Source organism: Mandrillus leucophaeus, unplaced genomic scaffold, assembly GCF_000951045.1.
Source record: "Mandrillus leucophaeus isolate KB7577 unplaced genomic scaffold, Mleu.le_1.0 Scaffold57, whole genome shotgun sequence".
NCBI classification, from domain to species: domain Eukaryota; kingdom Metazoa; phylum Chordata; class Mammalia; order Primates; family Cercopithecidae; genus Mandrillus; species Mandrillus leucophaeus.
In genome coordinates this window covers 1035258-1061194 of record NW_012106141.1, presented here as the reverse complement: position 1 = coordinate 1061194, position 25937 = coordinate 1035258, and the positions used below count along the sequence as shown (strand labels likewise).

At 42.4% G+C, this 25937-nt stretch overlaps 1 protein-coding gene across 1 annotated transcript in view; it reads left to right on the top strand.

Annotated features, from left to right (window-relative positions):
- Positions 1-25937, top strand: part of PTPRG (protein tyrosine phosphatase, receptor type, G) — a 602014-nt gene that overhangs the window by 448840 nt on the left and 127237 nt on the right. The window contains exon 6 of the mRNA XM_011998353.1: positions 16491-16648. Coding sequence (XP_011853743.1) covers positions 16491-16648 — 158 coding nt within the window. The remainder of the gene's footprint in view (positions 1-16490; positions 16649-25937) is intronic.

Here is a 25937-nt window from a genome sequence, read left to right as displayed (position 1 = left end):
ATGGAGTCACTCAAAAGCAAAACAGTGCATAGTGCATGATTCCATTTATGTAAAGTGTGAGAACAGGTCCATCCACAAAATTAATCCATGGTGATGAAAGTCAGAATAGTGGGGTGGAGGGGCCAGGTGCGGTGGTTCATGCCTATAATCCCAGGACTTTGGGAGGCCAAGGCGGGCAGATCACCTGAGATCAGGAGTTCAAGACCAGCCTGACCAACATGGTGAAACCCCGTTTCTACTAAAAATACAAAAATTAGCCAGGTGTGGTGTTACGCACCTGTAGCGGGAGACTGAGGCAGGAGAATCACTTGAACCCGGGCGGTGGGGGTTGCAGTGAGCTGAGATTGCGCCACTGTACTCCAGCCTGGGTGAAAGAATGAGACTCAGTCTCAAAGAACAGTGGAGTGGAGGAATATGTTGAATAAAAAGGAACCTGAGGAAATTTTCTTGGGTGATAAAAATATTTCTCTATCTTGATCTATAGGATGATTGTACAGGTATAATATAAAAATTTGCGATGCTGTCCCCTTAGATTTCTTCATTTGACTGTTTGAAAATTAAAGAATAACCCATATATATTACACATTAATTTCCCAAATATATTGCATCCACAAAGCTTAAAAAAATTAGCAGCATGTACCAAATAGTCAAATATTAAAAATCTTGACAGTGTCAAGTGTTGGCAAGGATGTGAATACAGGAACTCTCATGTTGTTGGTCAGAGGATAACTAGTATGATCACTCTTCAGAAAATAGTTCGGCAGTATCTAGTAAAATGAATCTAAGAGATACCATTTCTATCTATGTCCCCTAGAGAAACTCATATATGTGTCCCAAGAGATGTATAGACCAGGCGCAGTGTCTCACAGCTGTGATCCCAGCACTTTGGAAGCCGAGGCAGGTAGATCACTTGAGCCCAGGAGTTTGAGACCAGCCATGGCAACATGGTGAAACCTTGTCTCTACAAAAAGTAAACAAAATTAGCCAGGCATGGTGGCACCCACCTGTAGTCCCAGCTATTTTGGGGACTGAGGTGGGTGGATCACTTGAGCCCAGGAGGCAGAGGTTCAGTGAGCCAAGACTGTGCCACTGCACTCTAGTCTGGGTGACAGAGCGAAACCTGGTCTTCAAAAAAAGAAGACATGTGGCTGGCCACAGTGGCTCATGCCTGTAACCCCAACACTGTGGGAAGGCGTGGTGGGTGGATTGCTTCAGGTCAGGAGTTTGAGACCAGCCTGGCTAACATGGCGAAACCCTGCCTCTACTAAAAAAATATACAAAAATTAGCTGAGTCTGGTGGTGTGGACCTATAATCCCAGCTACTTGGGAGGCTGATGCATGAGAATCGCTTGAACCAGGGAGGTCGAGGCTGCAGTGAGTCAAGATTGCACCACTGCACTCCAGCCTGGGTGACACAGCAAGACTGTATCTGAAAAAGAAAAAAAAAAAAGACGACGTGGGCAAGAATGTTTGTGTTGGTGTTTTTCCTAATTACCCAAACCTAGTAATGCCTCAGGTGCCCATTATTGGCAGGCTGTGTAAAGATGACCTGGTGCAGTCGTAGAATAGAACATTTCACCACGATGGGAAGGAATGGCCCACTCAACAATATGGGTGCATCCGAGATTGGTAAAGTTAAGCAAAGGAAGCAAGATTCTGAAGAAAACATTGTGCGTTCCCAAAGATAAACTTCAAAACATGAGAAAACCTAACCGTTATTGCTTCGGAGTGCATATGTAGGTGTTAAAACTAAATAGGAAACCCAAGTGATTATTTCAAAATGGGGATGGTGGTGACTTCCCAGGGGTGGATGAGAGAGTGACAAGGGGCTGGCCGGGTAGGGGGAGGCAAGGTCTTCTCGTGTTCTGAGTGTTGGTCGTACACCCACACACCAGGGCTCACTTCAGGATCATTTTTCGACAGTACATTGATGTTTTGCACACCTTTCTGCATGGGTGTTATATTTCACAATCAAAGAAGACAATGATTAACATTAGAAAGGAAGAGATTCAGACATTGCTTTCCTCTGGGACGCATCAAGTTCCAAGCGGCCTCACAACAAGCAAAAGAGAGTGACAGCACTTTTTAAAAAAACTTCTTACCATAACTACCCCTGACAGTCTGTGTGTTCTCTCCACAAATTGATTACAGGCCAATGAAAGAACTGTGCCTGCTTGAAATTGTATCATTAAGAGGTGACTCTGAAAGCAAACATCTCCTTGTGGAGATTAGAAACAGGAAATCAGAAACAAAGGGGATGGGGTGTCAAGTGACAAGTTTAAACACAAAGGGTGCCTCACTGCTGCTGTGCCGGTCATGCTTGCCCTGTCTGCTTAGCCCAGCAGGCATCACTACATACTCCAGAAACCCTCTGAGATACAACCACCACGGTCCCCATCATATAGAAAGGCAAGCAAAGCAGTCAGAGGCTGGGCGACTTGCCCCAGGGTCACATCATGAGAAGTGACCCAGCCCCGAGTCTAACCAAGGTCTTCCTGACTTCAGACTGGCTCTTCTGACTCCAGGTCCTCTCCCGCTCAGATCCCTGTGAGGCTCCCCACCTACCTTTTTCCATCTTGATTGAAACTCATCATATGGGTTTTGTTGAAGGGGGCAAGTGAAGACATACTGAACAGGACCATAATCTGTCACTGTCACTCTGACACCATTGTGACTATCCCTGTGGTCCAAAAGCTTGAAATAAGCCATCTGAGGCCAAATGGCTGAAGCTGCTGAAAATATCTTTTGTGGACTTTGGAAGAAGAGGACAAATGCTGGAACAAGGGACTTTTGGGAAAAATGACTCCTGAGGCAGAAATGTCATTATAATCCAGTAGCAAGAAAATGGAGCAGAACTGAGTTGCTGTGAGGGGTTCTTGCCTGTTTTTGTGTGTGTGAACCACCAAGTTCCCTGAATCATAGCATCCACCCATCCTTCCATCAACTGACTGCCTAACGTGCTGAGGGTAAAATGAACAAGATTTCCCTTGTCCTTGGAAAAATTTTAGTCTCATGAAGAATTTTTTTTTTTTTTTTTGCTCTTGACTTTATTGGTGCAAAGACTAATGTTACTTGCATGCAGAGTAATCTCACGTTGAACCTTCGGAATGAACTTTATTAAAGGTCTCCATTATGGAATACTTTTAAAGAAATGGAATTTTGTTGTTTTTCACTTGAAGTGGGACTCTTAGGAACACAACTGAACAAGGTTTCTAGAGCAGTACTTCAGAATTCGGGCTGGCCTGGGTTTAAATTCTGGCTCTCCAACTTGGGAGCTGTGTGACCCCAGTACAAATTACTGAGCCTCTCTGTCCCCGAGTTTCTGCCTTGTAAAGTGAGGATAATGAAAGTGCTTATCTCATGAGTATTATTGCTAAATGCGTTCAGACAGGGACAGCACGGGGAAGAAGGCATGCCTGGTATGTGTTCAGCGCCCTCCAAATCAGTGATCAGCAAACTCTAATCTGCAGACCAAATCCAGCCCGCTGCTTGTTTCTGTAAAGTTTCATTGGAACACAGCTGCACTCATTTGTTTACATATCATCTATGGCTACTTTTGCACAACAATGGCAAACTTGAGTAGTCGTGACAGACACACTGGCCTGCACCGCCTTATGTATTTAATCTCTGGCCCTTTAAAGAAAATGTTTGTCAATCCTACCTCATCTACACGGTAGCTATTACAGCAGCTCTACTAATAATGTTGCCTTCACCCAGTAATTTGTTTATGTTGGGACAATGTAAATACCCACTCAGGTCATTACTTACCACTTGCTAGGCTTTACAGATATAGATTTCAGTTTTCATTTTGCTGATATCATCACATTTCAACTGAATTAATGAGGATTCTGTTTTAATGTTTAACTTAAAGAAATCCTCCAAATTATTTTCTCCCTTTTGAACGGGAAAACCAATGCTGTATTATCTGTAGCTCACTGATCGTTTTGAACATCTTAACATGCGACAGAGTTTCCCGTTTGAAGTTTGTGTTTCCAGCATTTAATTACATGGAACTTTCCTGAAATGTGCTATAAATATGCAGTGCCCTGATCTTGGCTAATTGGCTCATGTCTATTAAGGATCTAGGAAGGACTGATGCTTATCAGAACATGTTTGATCTCAAAATCTTCTAGAAACAGGCACACTTAAGCCATTTCCACCGTTTCCTGGATTTCAGTGCATCAAAACCACCACCATAGATGTAAGTTATTTCCACTTCTTTTCTTAGCCAGGAAATGAGATGCTGTGCGACTTCTATTTTATCAGTAATAGTATTGTTAACAATAATGTTAAGACGTAAAAAGACTTCAAAAGTGATTCCTTTTAGATTAGGTTTGAATGTGAGGCCAGTTCTCATTCAGCCTGCCTTGTTTGTCAATATTTTATCATTTGAACAGGATTATGGAAATCCAGAGAAATGCCCTTTTCCTGCTTGTTTCAGTGGGATGTGAAGAGCAAAGAGAGCTCTTAAAAAGATACCTCCATTTGCCTGCTGCAAAAGTGCCTGCTAAAGTGCTTGCGACTACCGTGTGTGATTTTCTTACCCTGCTCGCATGCTCTGTGTATGCTACCTCGGTGTAGGAGAGACAGACACTATTGCATAGTGGGTGTGAAATCCAGTTGTGTTACAACCTGAACAAATCAATCACTTCACCTCTTTGTGGCTCAGTTTTCTCAACTGCATCATGAGGTAATACTAATACCAGTCTTACTGGTTTATCCTGAGGATTCAGTGACTTACTGTATATAACTATGCCTGGCATATGGTAAGCACTCAGTGATAGCTGTCACCACTGCCACCAGCCCCCCCCCACACCCCCCGCCCATCATCATCATTATTGTTGTCACTTGTGGACTTGAATACGGAAACCACGTGATGACAGGAAATGACTGCAGAGTTCGGGGTTCTGCCACCATCACTACCCAGCTAGTAAAATAGAACGCATATTGCTCGGTTTAGTTGGGCCACACAAAATAAAAATGATGAAGATGATGATGATGACGACAACGATGATTTGGGTAGCCAATTTCTTTTGAGGTCAGGGGAAAAGGTAGTGGACAAAGAACCAGGAAGTGGGTGAAAGGAAGAAGCAGTAGCCTCTCTGCTTCTGCAACTGTTAACCTCTGTCTGTGTACCTAACCCTACCTGGACATTCTATAAATACAATCTTACTGAATCCCAGTGGCACCACAGTGAGGTAAGAATTCTTAATCCCATTTTATAAATAGGTAAAGTGAGGTTTTAGAGAGACGAGCGACTGTATCCTGGCCATGCAATGGAATAGTGATTTGAACCCAGTTGTGTTAAACTCTGAATCACATTTCTTTCTGCTCTGCTGGGCCAGCTTCTAAGTCCCAGCATTGACTAACTTTCTGATTATTGTCAAAAGCACTTAACTCTTGTATATCGTGGTTTTCCTTTGTGAATTAGGTCATTGACTGAGCATCAAAAGGAAACTAAAAGAATGTACACGTCGTGTCAGTTACGGCCACCAGAACCCTGTAGGGGAGAAAGGCAATCAATGAAACTGTTCAATGATAATATTGGGTTTTTGTCACCATATGACTCTATATAATTTAAATGTCATGTTCATTTCCTTAATTGTTGACAAGACTGCAATCTTTATGTGCTTTCTCTTTGGAAATATTAAGGTCAACATACATTTTATTTAAACATCAACCCGTAAATCAAAATGCTGCCCTTGGTCAACTGAAACCTCTAATAAAGTTGGAGGAGGCTAGATGTCTTTGAACCCAGTGAGGTGGCTGTTTCATGACCTTGGATTGCTCTTCTTCGGGTGCTTGAAGATAGGGATCTGATTAATAAGGTGGGCTCTCTCCCTCCCAGGCCACCTGCTTCAGACCCCACAGCACTAATTATTCATGCCATAGTATAGGCCCCTGGGATTTTCGCTGGACTGTGCCTGTAGGGAAGGCCATGAGGCATGCATTTAATCCTCTGCCTGCTGATGGAGAGTTTCACAGGCAAAAGTAAATTCCACACCTCCACCACTGCATGGAGTTGACCCTGTTCGTGCTCACATGTATTGCCTGTTGCTTTTTAAAAAAAATACCCTGCCCTCATATAGGAGTTCAGGGGTCGGCAAAATTTCTCTGTAAGGGGACTGATAGCAAGTATTTTAAGCTTCGTCAGCCATATATTCTCTGTTGTAACTACTCAGCTCTGCAGTGGTAGCCTGAAAGCAGCCGTAGACAATGCATAAGCAAATGAGCACACTATGTACCAACAGAACTTCATTTACAAAAGTAGACACTAGGCCAGATTTGGCCCGTGTACCGTAGTTTGCCCACTTTTGACTTGGAGATACGTCGTGACTTAGTTTGGTCAATTTCTTTTCGCCATGTATAAAGGACCTACTTTATGAAGTGCTGCATTGGGTGCTGGGGATAAGGCCAGGAGGCATGATCTTGCTGTAACAGAGCCTACAACCTGTCAAAGAGACCATGTTAGCCAATCACACAGATTGAGACCCAGGTGTTAACAACCTGTGACCTTGGGTGAGTTCTCAGCCCTCACTAGGATGTTGATTCCTACTTCACAGGATTATGAAGCTTCACTTAGAGAAAGGCCACACCAGGGCCTGGCACCCAGTTTCTGAACCATAAGTGTGAACTGGGAAAAGGAGGCAAACTGAGGCAAATTCCACAGCGTGGAATGGAGTCTTGGGTTGCAGGTCAGTGAAGGGTAAACTGAGGCTAGAGAACCCAGTTAGTGTAAACAGATGAGAGTCAATGCTGCTGCTACCTGGCCCTATGCGCACCTTTACTGTGGTCACATAAAACAACAAGCTCTGGACCTGGCTTCTACTAGACTCAGAAAGTTGATGGGGCCCTTTGTTGTGAGTCCTACTGAATAATGTCAGTATCTTAGTCAATCAGTTCTGCGACTCTCATGTCTTCATATTTTAACAACTCTCAAATTGGGATGCATCTTTGAGTTCATATCAAATCATTGTTTAATTAGCAACATGTAACCTTTACTAGTGGTATTGGAATAATGATGCATCTTACGATTGAAGATGACTTAGAGATGAGGAAGACAGTATCTAGGACTTATTGGTTATTTAAAATATATCAACTGCTACTGTGCTTGTTTGTTTCTTCATTCTCTTTTCACATAATTATTAGGCACCTACTGTGTTCTGGGGAAGTGTTTTAGCTGTTGGATATATGTACAGGCAAGGTCTTTGCTCTCGTGGAATAATCAAGCTGTTGCAGGAGACAGTAAACAAAGGAATGCTGGAAAGGAAATGAAGGTGTGATGCAGAAAGTTAATAGCAGGCTGGGCGTGGTGGCTCATACCTGTAATCCTAACACTTTGGGAGGCTGAGGCGGGCAGATTGCCTGCGGTCAGGAGTTCAAGACCAGCCTGACTAACATGGTGAAACCCCGTCTCTACTAAAAACACAAAAAAATTAGCCAGGCGTGGTGGCGCACGCCTGTAGTCTCAGCTACTCGGGAGGCTGAGGCAGGAGAATCGCCTCAACCCGGGAGGCAGAGGTTGCAGTGAGCCGAGATTGTGCCACTGTACTCCAGCCTGGGTGACAGAACGAGACTCCGTCTCAAAAATAAATAAAATAAATAAATAAATAACAGAGAAAACATACTGAGATGGGGGGGCTCAGGCAGTGGCATTTGAGCCCAGACATGAAGGATGAAAAGGAATCATCTCTATGGAGGGTGGTGGGAGGGGAAGCATTCCAGGCAGAGGGAACAGCAAGGTGAGGAGGCAGGTAGGTGGTCAGCAAGGGAGAGAGAGGAAAATACAGGCTGCAGAGGTAGACAGGTCATGTGGGGCCCCATGGCCACCATAAGGAGTTTGGATTTTATTCGAAATGAAGCAAGAAGCCACTGGAAAAGTTTAAGCTGGGCAGTGTCAGGATTAGTTTTACATTTAAAAAACTAAAAGAGGCTGGGTGTGGAGACCCACGCCTGTAATCCTAGCACTTTGGGAGGCCGAGGCAGACAGATTGCCTGAGCTGACTCAGGAGTTTGAGACCAGCCTGGGCAACATGGTGAAACCCTGTCTCTGCTAAAAATACAAAAAATTAGCCAGGCGTGGTGGCTCGCCTGTAGTCCCAGCTACTCAGGAGGCTGAGGCACACAATCACTTGAACTCAGAAGGTGGAGGTGGCAGTGAGCTGAGGTCATGCCACTGCGCTCCAGCCTGGGTGACAGAGCAAGACTCCGTCTCCACAAAAAATAAAATAAAAAGCTAAAAGAGTTGCCTAGTCTTCAGTGAGATTTCCTCACCTGATCCTACAGATGAGGACCCCAGAGCCCAGGGATCCAGAATGAGGGTGGTAGAAAGATGGACGTGGGGAGATCCAGATACCCTTCCCATGTCACACACGGTGCGGCTGTGGTCCAGCCTCTTTCCTTGTAAACCTTGTTTTCCTCTCATGTATAAGATGAAAAACTAGTGTCTTTGAGACCTCGATTTCCCCATCACCTAATCATAACTTCAGTCTTGTGCCTGTTCCTTGAAATCATTTATGTGAAGCCTTGCAGATGGCCCTGCTTTGCAAACAGGACAGCCCCATTCCCACACTGTCATTCCCATTTCATCCTCCTTATTGATGACAGAACGATGACATGCTTTGATAATCAACACCCCGCTATAGAGAGCAAGTATTTTTGCTTGTATTTGGATCATAAAATTAACTCCCTCTGGGCTCCCCCTAGGGAGGCCTCTGCTATCATCTTTTTTTTTTTTTTTTTTGGAGGCAGAGTCTCACTCTGTCGCCCAAGGTGGGGTGCAACGGTGCGATCTTGGCTCACCGCAACCTCCGCCCTCCCTGTTCTAGCGATTTTCCTGCCCCAGCCTCCCGACTAGCTGGGACTACAGGAGCACGCCACCATACCTGGCTAATTTTTGTATCTTTAGATGGAGTTTGCCATGTTGGCCAGGGTGGTCTGAAACTCCTGACCTCAGGTGACCCACCCACCTCAGTCTCCCCCAAAGTACTGGGAATATAGGCATGAGCCACTGCACCCGGCCGTCTTTGTTCTAATCTAATACCTTCTCACCTCCCTGCTGCCTTCTGGATTCTCACCCTCAGCCTCTTTATTTCCTCCCAACTTGCCGTTTCTCACCCCTGTGTTTGGGAGGCCCTCCTGTCACACCTACAACTCCTCCCAGGTTACACACTACATTCATGGCCGGTCTAGACTTAACCCAGAGCTGCTGATTCCATGTCTGGTGTTTTACTCAGTTGTGTCACCTCTTCTCAATTTTGAATGTAATTATCAATTGTACTTACCCAACAGCTGATTGTTTCCTCCTCAAACCTGGGAAGTTTTGGACTGTTGATCTTTTCCTTCTGTTTTCCCTCCTGCTTACTTCACTCCAACCGTTTCTTTATAAACCAGGCGGAGTCCCTCTGCACTGACTTTTCTTCCTTCCCGGAGTGTTCTTCTCCCCATGTAGCCACGTCGCTCACTTCCTCACAGCCTTCAGGCTTTCAATCAAATGTTTCCTTCTCAGTGATCCTGCCCTTGAAATTGCTATCTGCAAAACAGAGGTCAGGGTAGACCTCATTTAGAAATGGTGATTCAAATATGACGAAGTTGCTAACAGCTGCAGAATATTTGGTCCAAAACCAGCCATGAATGGAGTAATGAAGAACTGTTCTGGACAGAGTGAAAAGCCCGTGCAAAGGCCCTGGAGCAGTGCGCTCATGGGACAGCAAGGAGGCCAGTGTGGCTATACCTAAAAATCAGAAAGTAGAAGTGAACAAGTCTGCACAGGATGTAGGAACCCTTTGATACAGTCCTTGTAGAAAGTGGCTAGTCAGGTGTGGTCCTGAGACCAGCAGCATGTTTTATTAAAAATATAGAATCTCAGCTCTCACCCCAGATCTACTGGATCAGAATCTGCATTTTAACAAGCTTCGCAGATGATTTGCATGCACATTGACGTTTGAGTGGCACTGTCATAAATCATCTTTCATTTCTAATGACTTAATGCCCAGTTCTTTCCACTATCCACTCCTTCCTTCCCTCCTTACATAACACCAAGCAGAGGCTAGCACTGCCCCAGTGATCTTAGGCATTTAAGGAAAAGTTAATTGCTTTTCCTCTAAAAAAAAAAAAAATGTTGTGGGAACCCTGAAGAAACCAAATAATCATTGGGCTAAAAACAGAAGCTTGGGCTTTCATACACTTTCCTAATATTAATTGGTCCTTTGTTTAGGGAATGCTTCAGGTTTTCTCCCCCTAGAAACTACCACATCCTGTCCAAATACCTTCCAATCTTCCAGTGTAATACATTGTTTATTGGGGTGTGTGTGAGTGGGTGTTCAGTGCATTTCCACAGTTCCCGATGACTGCACAGGTCTCTTCTATACATTAATTGTTCATCATATTTTATAAAGAGCTTTCTTTTTTTCCTATATAACCAAAGCATTGAAACTATTAGGCTATTAACACACCAAGAAATGCAATCAATCAGCTGATTATCATCTAATGTTTTAATGATCACATTTTTAATCCAATTATACATGTTTGAATCTTTTAAATTTTCTTTAATTAAAAATTGCCTCCTGGCACTGCTATCAGAAATAAGAAATTGAACAGAATCAGCCAGATATAATTTAATGTTGAAAGGAAACTGCAAGGATAACTGGGCCGCACTGGGCTTAATGGTTGACCATGACTTTAAAGCCCTCATACAGAATTTCCTAATTGATAAGAAAAATTTAATCATCTTCAGCTATAAACCTTTTGCATTCAAATACGGTTATTTCTTTTTCCAAATAAACCTCCCCTAACTGATTATTCATATTGTCATTCAAAATACTTAAAAATGAAAGAAAGGGTTGGGTGAAATGTAGACTACTTAATACAGTGTGTATTTAATATAAAAGTCATACATTATTCATTTTTGCAATTTGAATAACTTTGAATTTAGCATCCCTGTTCCTCATCTTTTTCTTGGATGAACAATTAATTATTAAAATATAATACTGTCTGCATATAGCACCCGGGATCCTTGAAAGTGGAATACAAGATTCATTTCTTTTCCATTCTTTTATCTAGTAATGCACAGTACCTGCCTATTAGGGTATAATGGAATGAATGGTGGTATAAATAGTTTTTCAAATATTTTTCTCAACTAGTAAGTGGCTGGGACATGAATGTTTTGAATTCAAATGACTAATTATGATAAAAGTTGGAGGCAGAATGCACTGATCAGGATGGGCATAGAATCACACTGCCCTTTTATAACAAGACTTATTTAACAAGCACTTACGCATGCTTACTGTGTCGAGCGCTCCCCTAAGCCCTCACCTGATGTTAACTCATTTGATTCATACTGAGAACCTCCTTATAATGTCAGTGTTATTATCCCATTTTACAGATGAGGAAACAGTTACACAAAGGTTAAATAACTCTTCTCAAGTCAAACCTTTAAGTAGACTGGTTAGGATTCATATCCAGGGGACCTAGCTCTAGCACTTCTGCCCATTTTATGATATCTACATGTATTAAGATTTTATTAGCCAGGCATATAGGCTCACAGCTGTAATTTCAGCACTTTGGGAGGCTGGGGCAGGAGGATTGCTTGAGGCCAGAAGTTTGAAACCAGCTTGGGCAATACAGCCCAAGAACCTCATGTCTACTAGTTTTTTGTTTTGTTTTGTTTTGTTTTGTTTTGTTTTAATTAGGCAGGCATGGTGGTACAAGCCTGTAGTCCTAGCTACTCAGGAAGCTGAGAGGGGAGGACTGCTTGAGCCCAGGAGTTCAACGCTGCAGTACCACCACAGCCTAGTCAACAGAGTGAGAATCTGTCTCTAATTTATACAAAGAAAAAAAGAGATTTCATAAATAGAAGAGTTTACGTTTTCAGCTGAAAAGTGCTTTATTTCTTCTTCCCAGTGGCTATACTCAGGAACCACGTCTTGAGTCTGGCCAGTTGAGCCCCTATGGCTTAAGCTGGCATCGGTGGACAGTACTAGAAATATAGAGCTACCATTTCTAAAATTGATTCTAATTTGTACTTAAGCATTGCGAGCACCCCATTTATCAGTAGAGCATTGTCTGTGGGACTGAGCAGGCAATGAAATTTTCAGAAAGATGGCTGCAAACTGATGTTCAACTTGAACTGAGACAGGGAGAAAAGAGTGAATTCTGTAATGTATTGTTCGTGTTAATTCTGTAATGCACTGTCATTTAGTAATGGGGGCACCTGAACATATAGCATAATTCCCCCCACCCCACAAGTCAGGCTATGGGTATCAAGATGACTTTCTGATATTTGGGAATCTTTTCCCACCCCCAACGCTTGTGTTAAAATAGGGGCAGGCAGAATACGACCGAAGGCCGAATCCATTCTACTCTCTATTTTTGTATGGCCCCTGAGCTAAGAATGGTTTTTACATTCAATCCCTACTTAAGTGAAATGTTATTCCCCTAAAAAGGAATCATATTATTCTCATTAGGTAGACATATATTTTGAAAATTGTTCTCAGTTATTAATCACATTTCAAATACAGTTAATAAGGTTGTGAAAGTTTGCTTATTATTTAAGTACTTACATAACATCTTCAAATTCACCTCTTGGCCTGCAAAACCTAAAATATTTACTCTTCAGTACTTTACTGAAAACTGTTGCTCATTCCTAGCTTAAAACCCAAAATGAGGCAGCCTGTACCTCTGCTGGGCTTGTGCTCAGCCACATGCTTGCCTTGTTAAATCTGGGCTTACAGTGCGCCAGGAACTATGCCAAGCCCCTTTTGTCTGTTAACTTGCTTAATTGTCACAGCAACCCTGAGAGTAAATATTCTCATTATTCCCATTTTACAGATGATGGAAGTAGCTCAGAGAGGTTAAGGCCTTCGCCTAAGGTCACACAGCCATCAAATATCAGTTAATTCAAAGCCCATGCTAGACTGCTCATGCTGATGGACAATGTATCTAACATGGTATGCCTTTAAGGGCACAAGCAGTAATCCAGTTTAAAAAAAAAATAGATATGCACAAAGCATTAAAGAAAGCAAATGACAAAACATTGGTAGCTTAGAGGAATAATAATAGTAAAAGTAGTAACAATTAGAGTAAGAATAATATGTATCACGTATGCAATGTTTACTGTGTTTCGAGCTCTTTCTGAACCCCTTTCTTGTATTGACTTATTTATAATCTTCACTACTATAGCCTAAGAAGGTTTCATAACTTGCCTAAGCTCACACAGCTGACAGCGGAGTTGGGATTTGAACCTGGGCAGGCTGAAAATCTGCTCTCCTCAGCCACCCTTGAAGAAATGCACAAGTGCTGGGGGTGCTGATGCAGGCAGTGGTTAGATCTCAGTTTTCAGCACTGAGTGATGTTTCCTGCTCTCCAGGCATACTGTTTCAGATTCCCTGAATAAAGAATCCCATGTGAGTCTCTGTATTCTTCACGTTTTTGACCTTGTGTCTGTTACTTCACCCTGGTCTTCTATTTAGCCAGCCCTAAAGTCAAAGAAATGGACTAAATAGATGGTTTTCCAAGTGTCCCTGGGTCCCCTACTCAGCTTCAGCCACCAGAGCTGACTTAACTATTTGAGTTGCTGGGCTCTTGGGCAAGATTTTGTTTGAAGAGACCATTCTTTGGCCTCCAAAGCCACTGAACTAAGCTGCTGAACTGTCCAAGTCCCTTCCAGATCACACAGTCCTAAGATTCAAGGGCAGCAACAGTGGTGGAATGAATAAGCAGTGAAGCCAGGCCCTCCTCCCCTGTCCCTTGTACCAAGTCTACCCACCTCGCCACCGATCTGACTGCACGTGCTGATCAACGAAAGCCAGAACTTGCCTCTGAAGCCCTGTTGTTGGTCAAGAACAGAGAGGCCCTTTGGAGTTTGCAGCAGGGGTCACACGCACTTTCCATCATGCCTGCTCAATCCATCAGCCCATCGGAGAACTTACACAAGAGCCCGGCCCTGTCCAGTGTTCCCCCTTTGAAATCTAATCTCCTCCTGTTGGTGTGGCAGGTGCTTTTGCTTTAACTTTTGATGCTCTTTAAAGCCGTGGCCTCTCCCTAGAGTGTGTTTAGATGGGGACTTGACTGCCAGGGATTTGCCGGGGTTGTCTTGTCACTTCCTGTCAGCATTCCGCATGCTTAACTGCAACCCTAATGTTGGATTGGGCCCCGAGGGGAAAGCTCTTCTGATTCTGTAGCCATTCGGCCTGGATTCCTTGATCCTAAGGCAGGTTGGTGTGCAGCGGTGTGACCCCAGGTTCACCTACAACATGAGGGAGACATGAAGGTGGCAGTTTTGCAGTTGGTGGTGCCAAGCCCTACCCACCCTTCTATCACTTGGGGCTTTGTGTTGACTGTTTACACAGCCCAGGAAGCTCAGAGGCAGCAAGCAAAGGCCAAAATATTTTCTCCTCCTGGCCAAACCAGTCCTCGCCAAGCATGCTTGCAGAGATTTCCCCTGTCATTAGGCTGCTGGTAACCAGGTTTAAATTAAAGCCCAGACTTGCCAGTGGGCGGAGGGGCAATTCCGTTATTTCTAGCCTTTTGTACAACAGAAATTGTTTTTGTAATTTTGATTATAGAACCCTATGATTTGAAGAGTTTCGCATTTATTGGTTAATACTAAATTTTTCTTTTAGAAAAAGACGAATTGAACACCTCTCTGAGAATCAGCCAAGGTTTCTGAGCCTCACGAATAACTGCTGTTACTTCGCTGTTCACTAGTGCTTGGGGTTGGTTATTTAACCTCTCTGTGCCTTGATTTCCACACCTGTAAAACAAGTATTAGAAAGCACATACTTCATAGAGTTGTGAACTAAGAGAACATAGTGATGTGAGTAATAAAATCCTGGATTCTAAACCCAGCTACCTGTTTCTGCATCCCGCCTCTGCAAACTGGGGATGATAATAGGACTAACTTCTTGGAGTTATTTTAAGCATTAAATAAATGTATCCTTATAAAGCTGTTAGAACAGGGCCTGTTGCATATAGTAAGTGCTGTTTAAGTGCTTGCAACATGTAAATACTCAGAATAGTGCCTGGCATATAGGCAAAGCTAAATCAATGTTAAGTCTTCTTCAACTAATCTTTTCCAAAAGGAAATTGCAATTTTAATTATAATATAGTTGATTTCTGTTGGGTTTTTGCATTATGCCCTAGTTACACAGACTTCTCGCGTCTGGGGATGCACAGTTGCCCAAATGCCTGCACTAGTTGTTGTGCATAAAAATGAGAAGAGGAAGGAAGGAGGGGAGGTATGAGGCTTGGGAATAATATTCCTGTAGGCACAGGTGTGTCTATGAGGTCACCTGGAACCCTGTTCCCAGGGCCCATGGTGGAAGCCATGAAGGAGCTAAGGGACCTCATGAGCAGAACTCCAGTAGTCTTACTGCATCTCTAACAGGGAAGAGGAGAGAATCCCAGATGTAAATTCAAGACTAGATGTCTGGAGATGTATGTAGAGACTAGAACCTTCTCTGACTCATGAAAGAAGCTAGATAGTTTCCTGGGTGTGCTTGGGAGAATTACAAGACATTTTCCTCATCTTCTCTGCGACACTGTTCCTTCCTGTCCCGGAGCCTTTGCTCATGCTGTTTCTACTGCTTACAATGGTTTTCTTCACCTTGTTTGCCCCCACCCTTGCATTTTCACATAGCTAACCTCAGTGCCTTCTTCCGCTAAGTCAGAGGTGTGTGGTGTCTCTGGTGTCAAGACATCTGGATTCACATCCTGGCCTTGCTTCTTAGGAGCTGTGTGACCTTGAGCAGACACTAACCCATTACATGCCTTGCTTTCCTCATAGAGTAATCATATTTTCATTGTTGGATCTGAACTTAAATGTCATTTCTTCTGTTTAAGGGAAGACACCTCCATGTTTGTAAAAAGAATGCTGGTTCCTGGGGCCATTCTTTTTAAGTTTCTAGTTGTGCCTTGGTTGGACTTCACTTTGATTTGGAGACGACTTGGGTGAAACCATAATGAAATGTAGCCAGCTTTGGAATTGCACATGACTGGTGGCTTACAGTTTTCTTTTCATAATGAGTCTCTCTATGTGTCCCAAAGTTTGTTGCACTGATTATCTATCTGTTCATAGATAATTGGATATCTGTTCATAGATAATTCTATGATGAAACAAGATTGGGAAGGGGTGGGTTAAACAAAGTCAAGCCCATTTCTTTTCTGCAAGACTTCTCAGAGATTTTAGTATGCTAGAGTGTTTTGTCTATTTCCTGGGGAAGGGGGAGGGACTTTAATGTGGCCCAACCGTGTTCATCATGGAACCTGTTTTTTACTGAAATATACTGTGGTGCTGGTGTCCTCAGAACACACCCTGGGAAATGCTGCTTTGTTTACTGAGGCTCTCCCACCACCAAATGCTAGTGCTTCTCAGGATATAAACAAACATAAGGCTTGTGATGTGGCACCAGCATGCCGAGGGTGTTGACTGTCTGCGGCGCGGAATGGCATGACTTACCATTGTGCTTTTCTTTTCCCTTTTCCCCTAACAGAGAAGGAGACCTTTCTGGATCCTTTTGTCCTCCGGGACCTCCTGCCTGCATCCCTGGGCAGCTATTATCGGTACACAGGTTCCTTGACCACACCACCGTGTAGCGAAATAGTGGAGTGGATAGTCTTCCGGAGACCCGTCCCCATCTCTTACCATCAGGTAGATATTCTGCCTCAAGTGGGGCTTCTGTGTTTACTTGTTTTGTATTGACTTAACAGTCCAGCATGGCTAGAGTATACCAGTAAGAAATTTGTTCTTGATCTTGTGCACGTCATTGATTCCTGCAGTCTTTCCCACAAACATGTTTCTGAACCCAAGAACTGCAAGCTATGGAACGTGGTTTCTTAGTCACAAATGAAATTAACTCACTAAAGAGAATTGCAGGCAGGAAATCTGAGTATTGTTTAAGTATTCAATCTTGAGGAGGTAATAATAGCTATCCTTGATGATGATGACCTTTTGTGCCAGAAACTCTTCTAAGCTCTTTATAAATGTTGACCCATTTCATCTTCATGAACAACACACTCATGAGGTAGATGCTATTGGTACCCCCATTCCGCAGTCTTAACGAGGAATGTGCTGTGCACACCCCATTTTATAGAGGAGATCAAGCCACACAAAAGGTTACTTGCCCACAATCACACAACTGGTAACCGTGCCATGGTGTCTGATTCCAAAGATCATGCTCTGACCACTAAGCCTACCCACAGTTCAGAAAAGAAAGAGATTTGTGGACATGGAGAAATGAAATAAAACATACCATTGATTGAGTTCTTTCTGTGTGCTATGCGCTTTACTCAGCACTTTACACATGTCAACTTAATCAGTGGCAACACAAATATAGAGAGATGGGTATTCACATAGAACATATTGGCATGGAGAGATTGGGTAACATGCCCAAAAGTTCATGGTTAATGAATGATGAAACCAAAAACTAAGCCTGGGTTTGCCTGATTCCAAAACCCATGTTTCTGATCACTATACTGTATTGCTTCCTTCTCAGTGTGGCCTGGGCACATTTCATGGGAAGGCATGATTTAGGCTGAGCAGTAAATGTGGGTAGGAACTGATGAATTGGAGATAGGATTGAGGCAATGTCAGAGGTAGGGGAACCATCCGGGGAATGAGAGGTCTTTAAATCACCTCATGAGGTCTGAATGTATGGTTGAGGATGATTCTTAGAAGGGACATGTTAGTTGTGCAAAATTCAGCATGGATTGAATTAACGAAAGTGTCAAATTTCTTCTGCATTATTCCCGAAAATAGAGCCTGGAAAAATGGATAGAATTTGTAAGGAAGTGGATTTGAGCCATTAACCAGGACTGTCCAAAATTGAAAGGTACTTAGGACGTCTTTCATAGAAATGACCACCTCCACCAGTCTGATTGTTCTAGTACCAGTTGACCTTCTGGGTCTTAGGTCAAGTATTCCAGTAGGTGGGTCTGAATAGACATTGACCAACCAACTACTTGGCTGGCCTTAGGTCACATGTCCATCTTTGAATGAGCCACCAGAGGTGCCAGGTAGCATCCTGAAACATCCAGTGTTACCTCTTAGTGGGTGAATGGGGCAGGTTCCCTGGAAGAAGGTAAGGGCAGTAGAGACACTACTCCCCTAACCAAGTTAGGTCGTGTAAGGCCAGGCTGAACAAATTTATTTGGCCTCACTGCTGTTTTGGCAATCATTTTACTTTCAGATATTTTTTCCTTTTAATCTGACCCTGACAATAAAGAAAGGACTGGTGATTTGGTTTCAGAACAGGATCTGCCAGCCTTAAGGAGATAATGAAATAAGAAATGAGTTTTCTTCCTAATGGTGATGCCAACATTGTTTCATTAAAAAAAAAATAATAAAGTTACAGCCCAAATATTTATATATGCAGGGTTGGCGGAAGGGACTTTTTTTTCAAGCTCCTTTTTTGTCAATTAATAAATACTTTTGTCTTGAAAGATTGAAAGGTTTGCAACTGGGCTCAGTGGCTCGTGCCTCTAATCTCAGCACTTTGGGAGGGTGAAGCAGGAAGAACCCTTGAGCCCAGCAGTTCGAGACCAGCCTGGGCAACATGGCAAGACCCCCATCTCTACCAAAAAAAAAAAATTAAAAATTATCCAGGCATGGTGGCACATGTCTGGTGATCCCAGCTGCTTGGGAGGCTGAGGTGGGAGGATCACTTGAGTCTAGAAGGTCAAGGCTGCAGTGAACTGTGATCGCACCACTGCGCTCCAGTGTGGATGACAGAGTGAGACTCTGTCTCAGAAAAAAAAAAAGAGAGAGAAAGGTTTGAGATAATAAAGTTAAGAAATACTGATTTGGCTACTTTTCATGGAGAATTCCATGTAAGGAGAGGCAGAGAGTCGCTGATTAGCTGGAGAGAAATAAGACTATTAACATATGCTGGGTTTCATTACAGCTCCAGATTTGAAACAAAAGACAGAGTTTGGGGCTTGGATGTTTTGCCAAGTGTTTGTCTTTTAGAAGCATTTTGATCATTTTTGTAACTGGGGCTCTGAGAAAGTGCTTTTTAAATATCTGCTCACTATTCCACTCTCTGCCACCCATACGCTCAAAGAGAAGAAATAATGTAAGATCTGTGTTTGCCTTCCAATATATAACTTCTCTCTAGGTATTGTGTTTCAGGGAAACAGAAAAGAAATTAATCATATTTGCTTTCCAGGTTCTTTGCTACAAACCACCTTAAGATAATACTTTACTTTTATCAGACACTGCTTCATGTGTCCCTCTCTCTCTCCCAAGGGAGGAAAACAGCTCATATTCATGTGGCCAAACTGGATCCTTGCTGGCTGGCTTTGTGGAGGTCACAGCTGTGTCAGCCCCTGGAAAAGAAAGCATTCACCATCCAAGTATTATCGCTTCAGACCTTCCCACCCTGACCCTGCCAACATTCTTTCTGAAGTTAGCACAGAATGTTCATTTCAGAAAGGCGAACAGCCAATTCGGAAAAGCCAAGTAGTCAGGAATTCCATGTCTGCCTCTGACAGAAAGAAAACATTCCTAGTCCCTCGTTCTTCTACTTCTCTACAGTCTCTGTATTCTCTCTTTTCTTCCCTCTCATCCAGCATGGGTGCCTGCACTCGAGTAAAATTTGAGGATATTCACCATAAAATACAATGGTTAGCACAAAGTGTTGACTTGTATGATGTGGATTTCTTTGAAGCCTTTCAGAGCACATGCAGGCAAACACGAATCTTTCCTCTTTTGTTCCCTTTTGTGATTGTAGTTGGGCATTCAAATCAGCCTTGCCAGCCAGCGCACTTGTACCTCTGGCTTGTGTGATAATCTAGATTTAAATACAGCATTGCTAACCGAACCTTACATTGACTCGGGATTCCCCACATAGTCAGCATGGCTTACGTGGCTCCTCTAAACATCTTCTGAAAATATCAGGCTGAAATCATGCCACCCAAACAAAATGGGTCACCCCAACAAAATGGCAGCACTCTCGGCCCTTGTGTGGGATGTCAGAGAAGCCAGACAACACATGGAGATGGCTGCAGGCAACGTGTCCATGATCAGTCGTAGAAGATGATTAGCTTTCGGTACAGTTAACTAGGATTTGTTTTCTTCTAGAATAGTGCTTCTCAGATGATGGTTCTTTGCCCATAGGCAACTAACCCAACCCTTCCTTTCCAGGACTATTTGCATCTTGTTGGTTAAAATAAGGCATTGCCTATGATTTTCCCCAGCATGAATTTTACTTAAGTGCTTGTAGGGGGTGCTATCAAAAAGGCAATAAATAAGTGTGACTGTGTCTACTTTGTTTACCTTTAGATGTGTGATTTTTTTTTTTTTTCCTAACAGTAAACTGGAGTAGACAGAAAAGTTTTAATTGCATGACCTTTTTTAACCAAAGGTATCTGTCAGAAAGAGTAGAGCAGCTCTTGGAAGTTGAGACTGTGTGCTTTGGAGGCGAACTGCCTGGGTTCCATGTATGACTTTGTTCTTCGGCCAAATTACTCAAGTACTCTACTATTTGGTGCCTCGGTTTTCTCATCTGTAACATGATGATAATAATCCCCACCTCATGGAGTCACAGTAAAGATTAAATGATGGAATATGTATAAAATGCTTAGACTAGGACCTGGCATCACAGGAAGTGCTTGGGAGATACTAGGCGTTTTTATTGTTGTTGCGGTATTAAATGATCACCAAACCTCTAAAGCAGGACTGTCTGGTAGAAAGAAAACCACGTCATTTAAAATGTTGTAGTAATCATGTTAAAAAATATAAAGAGAAACAAGTGAAATTAATTTTAATAGTATAGTTTATTTAATAGAATATGTATCCAAAATATTATCGCTGCAAATGTAGGGCTAGCCATATTTCTAAGGGAATAGCCACATGGCTACTGGCTGTCACAGCTGTAAGGTTTATCTCAAGGCCACGACAACTGGTGAGTCACTTAATTCAGAACGTTTCTATTTCAACACATGACGTGCAGTGCATGTGAATGAAGGAGGTTTTTAAATGATGGGGTGAAGATGCCATCATTAATCCAAGAGAGATGGCTTTCTTTGTTAATTATGGTTAAGTCCTTTTCTTTCTATAAAGCCCTTTCTATAATCACCTTCATGCAAAACTGACTGTAGCCACAGGAGGGGCATGGCCCTGCATTTAGCTAGCTGTTCTTAGATTTTATGTTTGCAGCTGTGGTTCAGTAAGTAAAATTTTGGATGCTCCAGGCTACTGGGAATTTAATATTCCATTATCATTGTCTTGTTTAATAATGAGACAACAAATAGGACCTGCCCTGTCATACCTCAAATGTATGGTGAAGCTAAAATAATCTCCATGACTTTAGGTGAGATTTTTCCAGTTCCTAGTTAGTATCCTTGGTTTCCTTACTGTGCTAATAATGGATTCTGGTTTTGTTTAATTGCCATTATATGCCCATTCCTTAAACTGTTGTGCATATCAGTCTTTTAATGGCTCATAATTATATTACTTTTGGTTTTCTCTCATTTCTCCCTTTCATCCACAATGATGCCCTGCCCAAGTCTTGTGGACAGGAGCTCTTGCTACACACGAATGGCATGAATAGATTTCAACTTGCCTTTGATTCGAACCGACAGATTAAAAACTAATTATTCTCTGTAATACTTTTATAATAAAAACTAAGTTGAAATGATTTATATACACTTCCAGCCAACACATTTGCAATTCAAGGTTAAAATTGTTCTTGAAATGGCACCAGTTAAACTGCAATTACAAATCCCCAAGCAGGGATAAAAGAAAGAAATGTTTTACACATTCACTTCAAAAGTTTAAGAGTCAATTTAATATTATAGAAATAAAAACTTTCATTTATTTTTACTAAATGATAAAGACTTCATTAGTTGTATTAAAGTCAAGATAATTCCAAGTGTGTTTATTACCCTGCTGTGGCAGGATCAGCCAAGAAAAGTGAGGGCTTTGGGAGGTGGACAGGATTTTCTCCTGGGGCCTGCTATCTTGTTCATGCCTCCCAGGTCTTTCTGTGTTGGGCCATTGGCAATTTCTATTCAGAGTGCAGAAGGGTGAAGATAGATAGATTTATGTTGCTGATGCAGGGTGCCCTGTGTGGAATGGCCCTGGGGTTAGCTAAAGGGAATTGTTTCAGGACTTCTAAAACTGCATCCATTTCTCCACTGCAGTGTGACTCTTTCAGTGGATAATGTTAAGGCCTCTTATGCCTGTGGCATGAAGTAGCTGAGAGCATACAAAATAGAGTCAAACAGACCTGCTATTCTAAGCCTCACTTCACCTCTTGGTTCCCGTGCCTGCATTAGTCCATTTTCACATTGCTGTAAAGAACTACCTGAGACTGGGTAATGTATTAGAAAAGAGGTTTAATTGGCCGTACAGGAGTCATGACTGGGAAGGCCTCAGGAAACTTACAGTTGTGGCAGACGGGAAGCAGGCATGCGTTACATGGCTAGAGAAGGAACAACAGAGAGAAAGGGGAGGCGCTACACACTTTTAAACAACCAGATCTTGTGAGAACTCACTCACTGTCATGGGAACAGCAAGGGGGAATTCCGCTCCCATGATCCAATCACCTCCCGCCAGGCCCCTCCTCCGGCACTGAGGATTACAATTCCACATGAGATTTAGGTGGGGACACAGATCCAAACCATATCGGTGATCTTGGGCAAGTTACTCAATGCCTCTAAGCCCAATTTCCTTACTAGTCAGTAACATTAATACTAATACTGCTATTAATCATAATATTACCAGCAGCCTCATGGGATTTCTGTGGATTAAGTGAGAGAAAGCACATACCAGTCTCAGCACAATGCCTTGCGTGTAATAAGCACCCAGTAAATATTGCCTGCTAGTGTTCATGATATAAGAGTGTTCTTGTAATGCTACTCTAATGTCGTTACTTTAAGCTAAAAAGAAGTTGGAAACCAAAATAATGTCTATAAAGTACTTAAAGAAGTACCTGGCATGTAGTAGGTTTGATAAATACAAGGGGGATAAGGAAGGGAAGGTTGATAGCATTTTACAGTTGTCATAAGCTTAGAGTACAATTGTAGTTACCACAGTCCTCATAAAATAATAATTACAGTAGTGATAGTACTTACCGAGTACCTGCTGTGTGCCAGGAATTATTCCAAATACTTTATATATCACAACTCATTGAATAGTTACAAAAACCACAAGAAGGAGGTAGTGCTGTTACCTCCATTGTACAAATAAAGACACTGAGGCACAGAAAGATTAAATAATTTGACCAAGGTCACACATTTAGCAAGTAGGGTTTAAAAACAGGATTTTGTACCCAGGTAGCAGGGGTAAGGGTTTTGAATTTGGAGAATTAGGCATAGGCCGGATTAAAAGGGCCCCACCATTAAGGATGGGAGGCTGTTAAAAAGTATTGAACAGAGGCATGACGTGGTCTCATATATATTTTTCAAGGATCACTGTTTCGCTGTTAACCAGATCTAGAAAAGTAGAACAGATTACGCACCAAACATATGGACCAGTCAAAGGCCCAGAAAGACACAACTTTGTCTGTATGGTTTGTTCTATGGCTCCAGCATGACTTCCATGTTGCACAACTCTAGGGGACACTTTCTCATGGTGGGCTTATGGCACCTTTTGGAATCAAACAAAGTGGAAGTCCAAGGCAAGGGTTGGGGTCCAGAAACAGACTGAAGTTGCCGTGTAATGATGTATCGGTAGATTTCATCACAGCCCACTTTCCAAAGTGAGAAATGTAGACTCCTCTCACCAATCCAAGACTCCTGGAGGTTTTTAACTCATTGGCCAAGCATGCCAGTTACCAAAGAGACAGGCCACTGGTGAATTTCATTTAACTTAGAAAAATGACAGGGTTTTAGTGAATGCCGCCAACCCACGGAAGGACATTTGATGAGTATGCTAAGCTTGTGCTCCTTTCCCTCTTTTGTATGACTGTCAAGAGCAACTGTGATCCGGTTGACAATATAATATCGTTCAGGTCATCAGTTCTCTCCCAGAACCATCACATCCTTTCTTCAAAATCTTGGGGCAAGTTAAATTAATAACAAGGAAGCCGCCATGCTTTTAAACCATAGCATGTCATTAAGCTGTAAGAGCAATTTAAGTGAAAGCATTTTTGTGTTAAATTCAGAACCTGCCTCATTTTTACAGTTATATGACTTGTTCTTTCCTGAGGCTTCAGAAATAAACTTTTTAGGAGAATTTAATGCTGGCTATGAAAGAAGCAAGTATTCTGGAGAATAAACAAACTTCAGAGTCATATTGCTGAGACAGTTTTCCAGGCCATTCTTTTCTGGCATCTCAGAGATTAAACTATTTTGGGACAGATGGCTGTCTCTTCCGGAAAATTTCCGGTCTAATTCACGATGTATGGCAGCCCAGTCCGTTTCTCTAAAAAGTCATCCTGAAAGTTAAGGAATGTCTCTCTCTATTAAACTCACATCTCTAAGCCTTTAATTTAAGCCAATTTCCTTTTATTTGGTCTTCTCTGGACACGGAGAAGAGCTGGTCTGCTTCTTCCACATAGGAGGGGCTTTATGAAATTACTCCTTACTCACCTTTTCTTCCGGCTAAACAATTCCACTTCCTTTAACCTTTCCTCACAGGATTTATTCTCCATCTTTTTAATCATTTCGATTGGTCTTTTTCTGGGCTGTCTCCAGAGGGTCTTTGTTAATACTTCTCATATAATTTTAAGAAGTTATTTTCTCTGAGAAAATCGGAAACCTGCTCTCACATTTGATGCATTCAGTTCTGACTTTGGTAGTCCTATCAAGAGAGTTCATGTCACGAGGTGGAGGTGATTTTTCAGCATCTTCAGTTGTCTTCATTTGAGTGACTCACATTTGGACAAAGTAATCAATCCACTTTTCCTAATTTTTCTGGCATGTCTTGCCTTTCCTTTGCTGTAAATAAAGAAGGAATAGCAGAAAGAATGGGAAGGCAGGCAGATTCTACCTAGAGACACTATGAGTTTTTATGAGAAGGTAAAGTCACTCACAGAGAATTGAAGTAATACAAGAGTCATAGGCTGCTTTGGCTTTTAGGCTGATCGTGAATCCGTCCTGGTTCTATGTAAAAGGCAGAAAAAATTCTGTGGTTTACTATCATTTTACATAAGCTGTGGAATTGGAGGGGAGGTAGAATGATAGGTGAATTCATATACTTAAATGATTTTTGCATGGCTAATATCACTACCTCAATTCTTCGCTTTCTCATGCAAAGAGAGGGCAGACTATTTGGAAGCAGGTCATTTTCAGTGTCATTCTCTGAGGCTGCTTGAGAAATAGTGGGGGTTAGTTCCAGGTTTCAGGATGACCACCTAGAATTTGCCAAAACCCAGATAGCGATTTCCCTTTTTTATTTTCCACATTACTGTTAACTGCCTTCTGGTTCCCCGAAGCCTAGACAGTCACTCAGTGCACGGAGAGCATCTTTCTAGCACCATTGGGCCATTTCTCCCGCAGAAAGCAGTCTTATTTGGCACCGGAGGATCCAGATGGGCCAGAAACAGTTCATTCAGCTTTTCTCTTCTATTTTCTTCTCCTATTAGTATTTTTGGTGGCTGCATATTTCAAATTACAGTTTTTTGTTTTTGTTTTTGTTTTTCGGTGACAAGAATAACTTTGTGGCCTGTTGAGGACAAGTCTCTGTCACTCAGTCGCTGTTCCATTCCTCATATGTAATAGAATTACCTTTTTTATTTTTTAAAAAAAATGTTATTATTTTTTTGAGACAGAGTCTGATTCCATCACCCAGGCTAGAGTGCAGTGGCACGATCTCGGCTCACTGCAGCCTCCACCTCCCAGGTTCAAGCAATTCTTGTGCCTCAGCCTCCCGAGTAGCTGGAATTACAGGCGTGCACCATTATGCCTGGCTAATTTTTGTATTTTTAGTAGAGACAGGGTTTCACCATGTTGGCCAGGCTGGTCTTGAACTCCTGACCTCAAGTGATCCATCCACC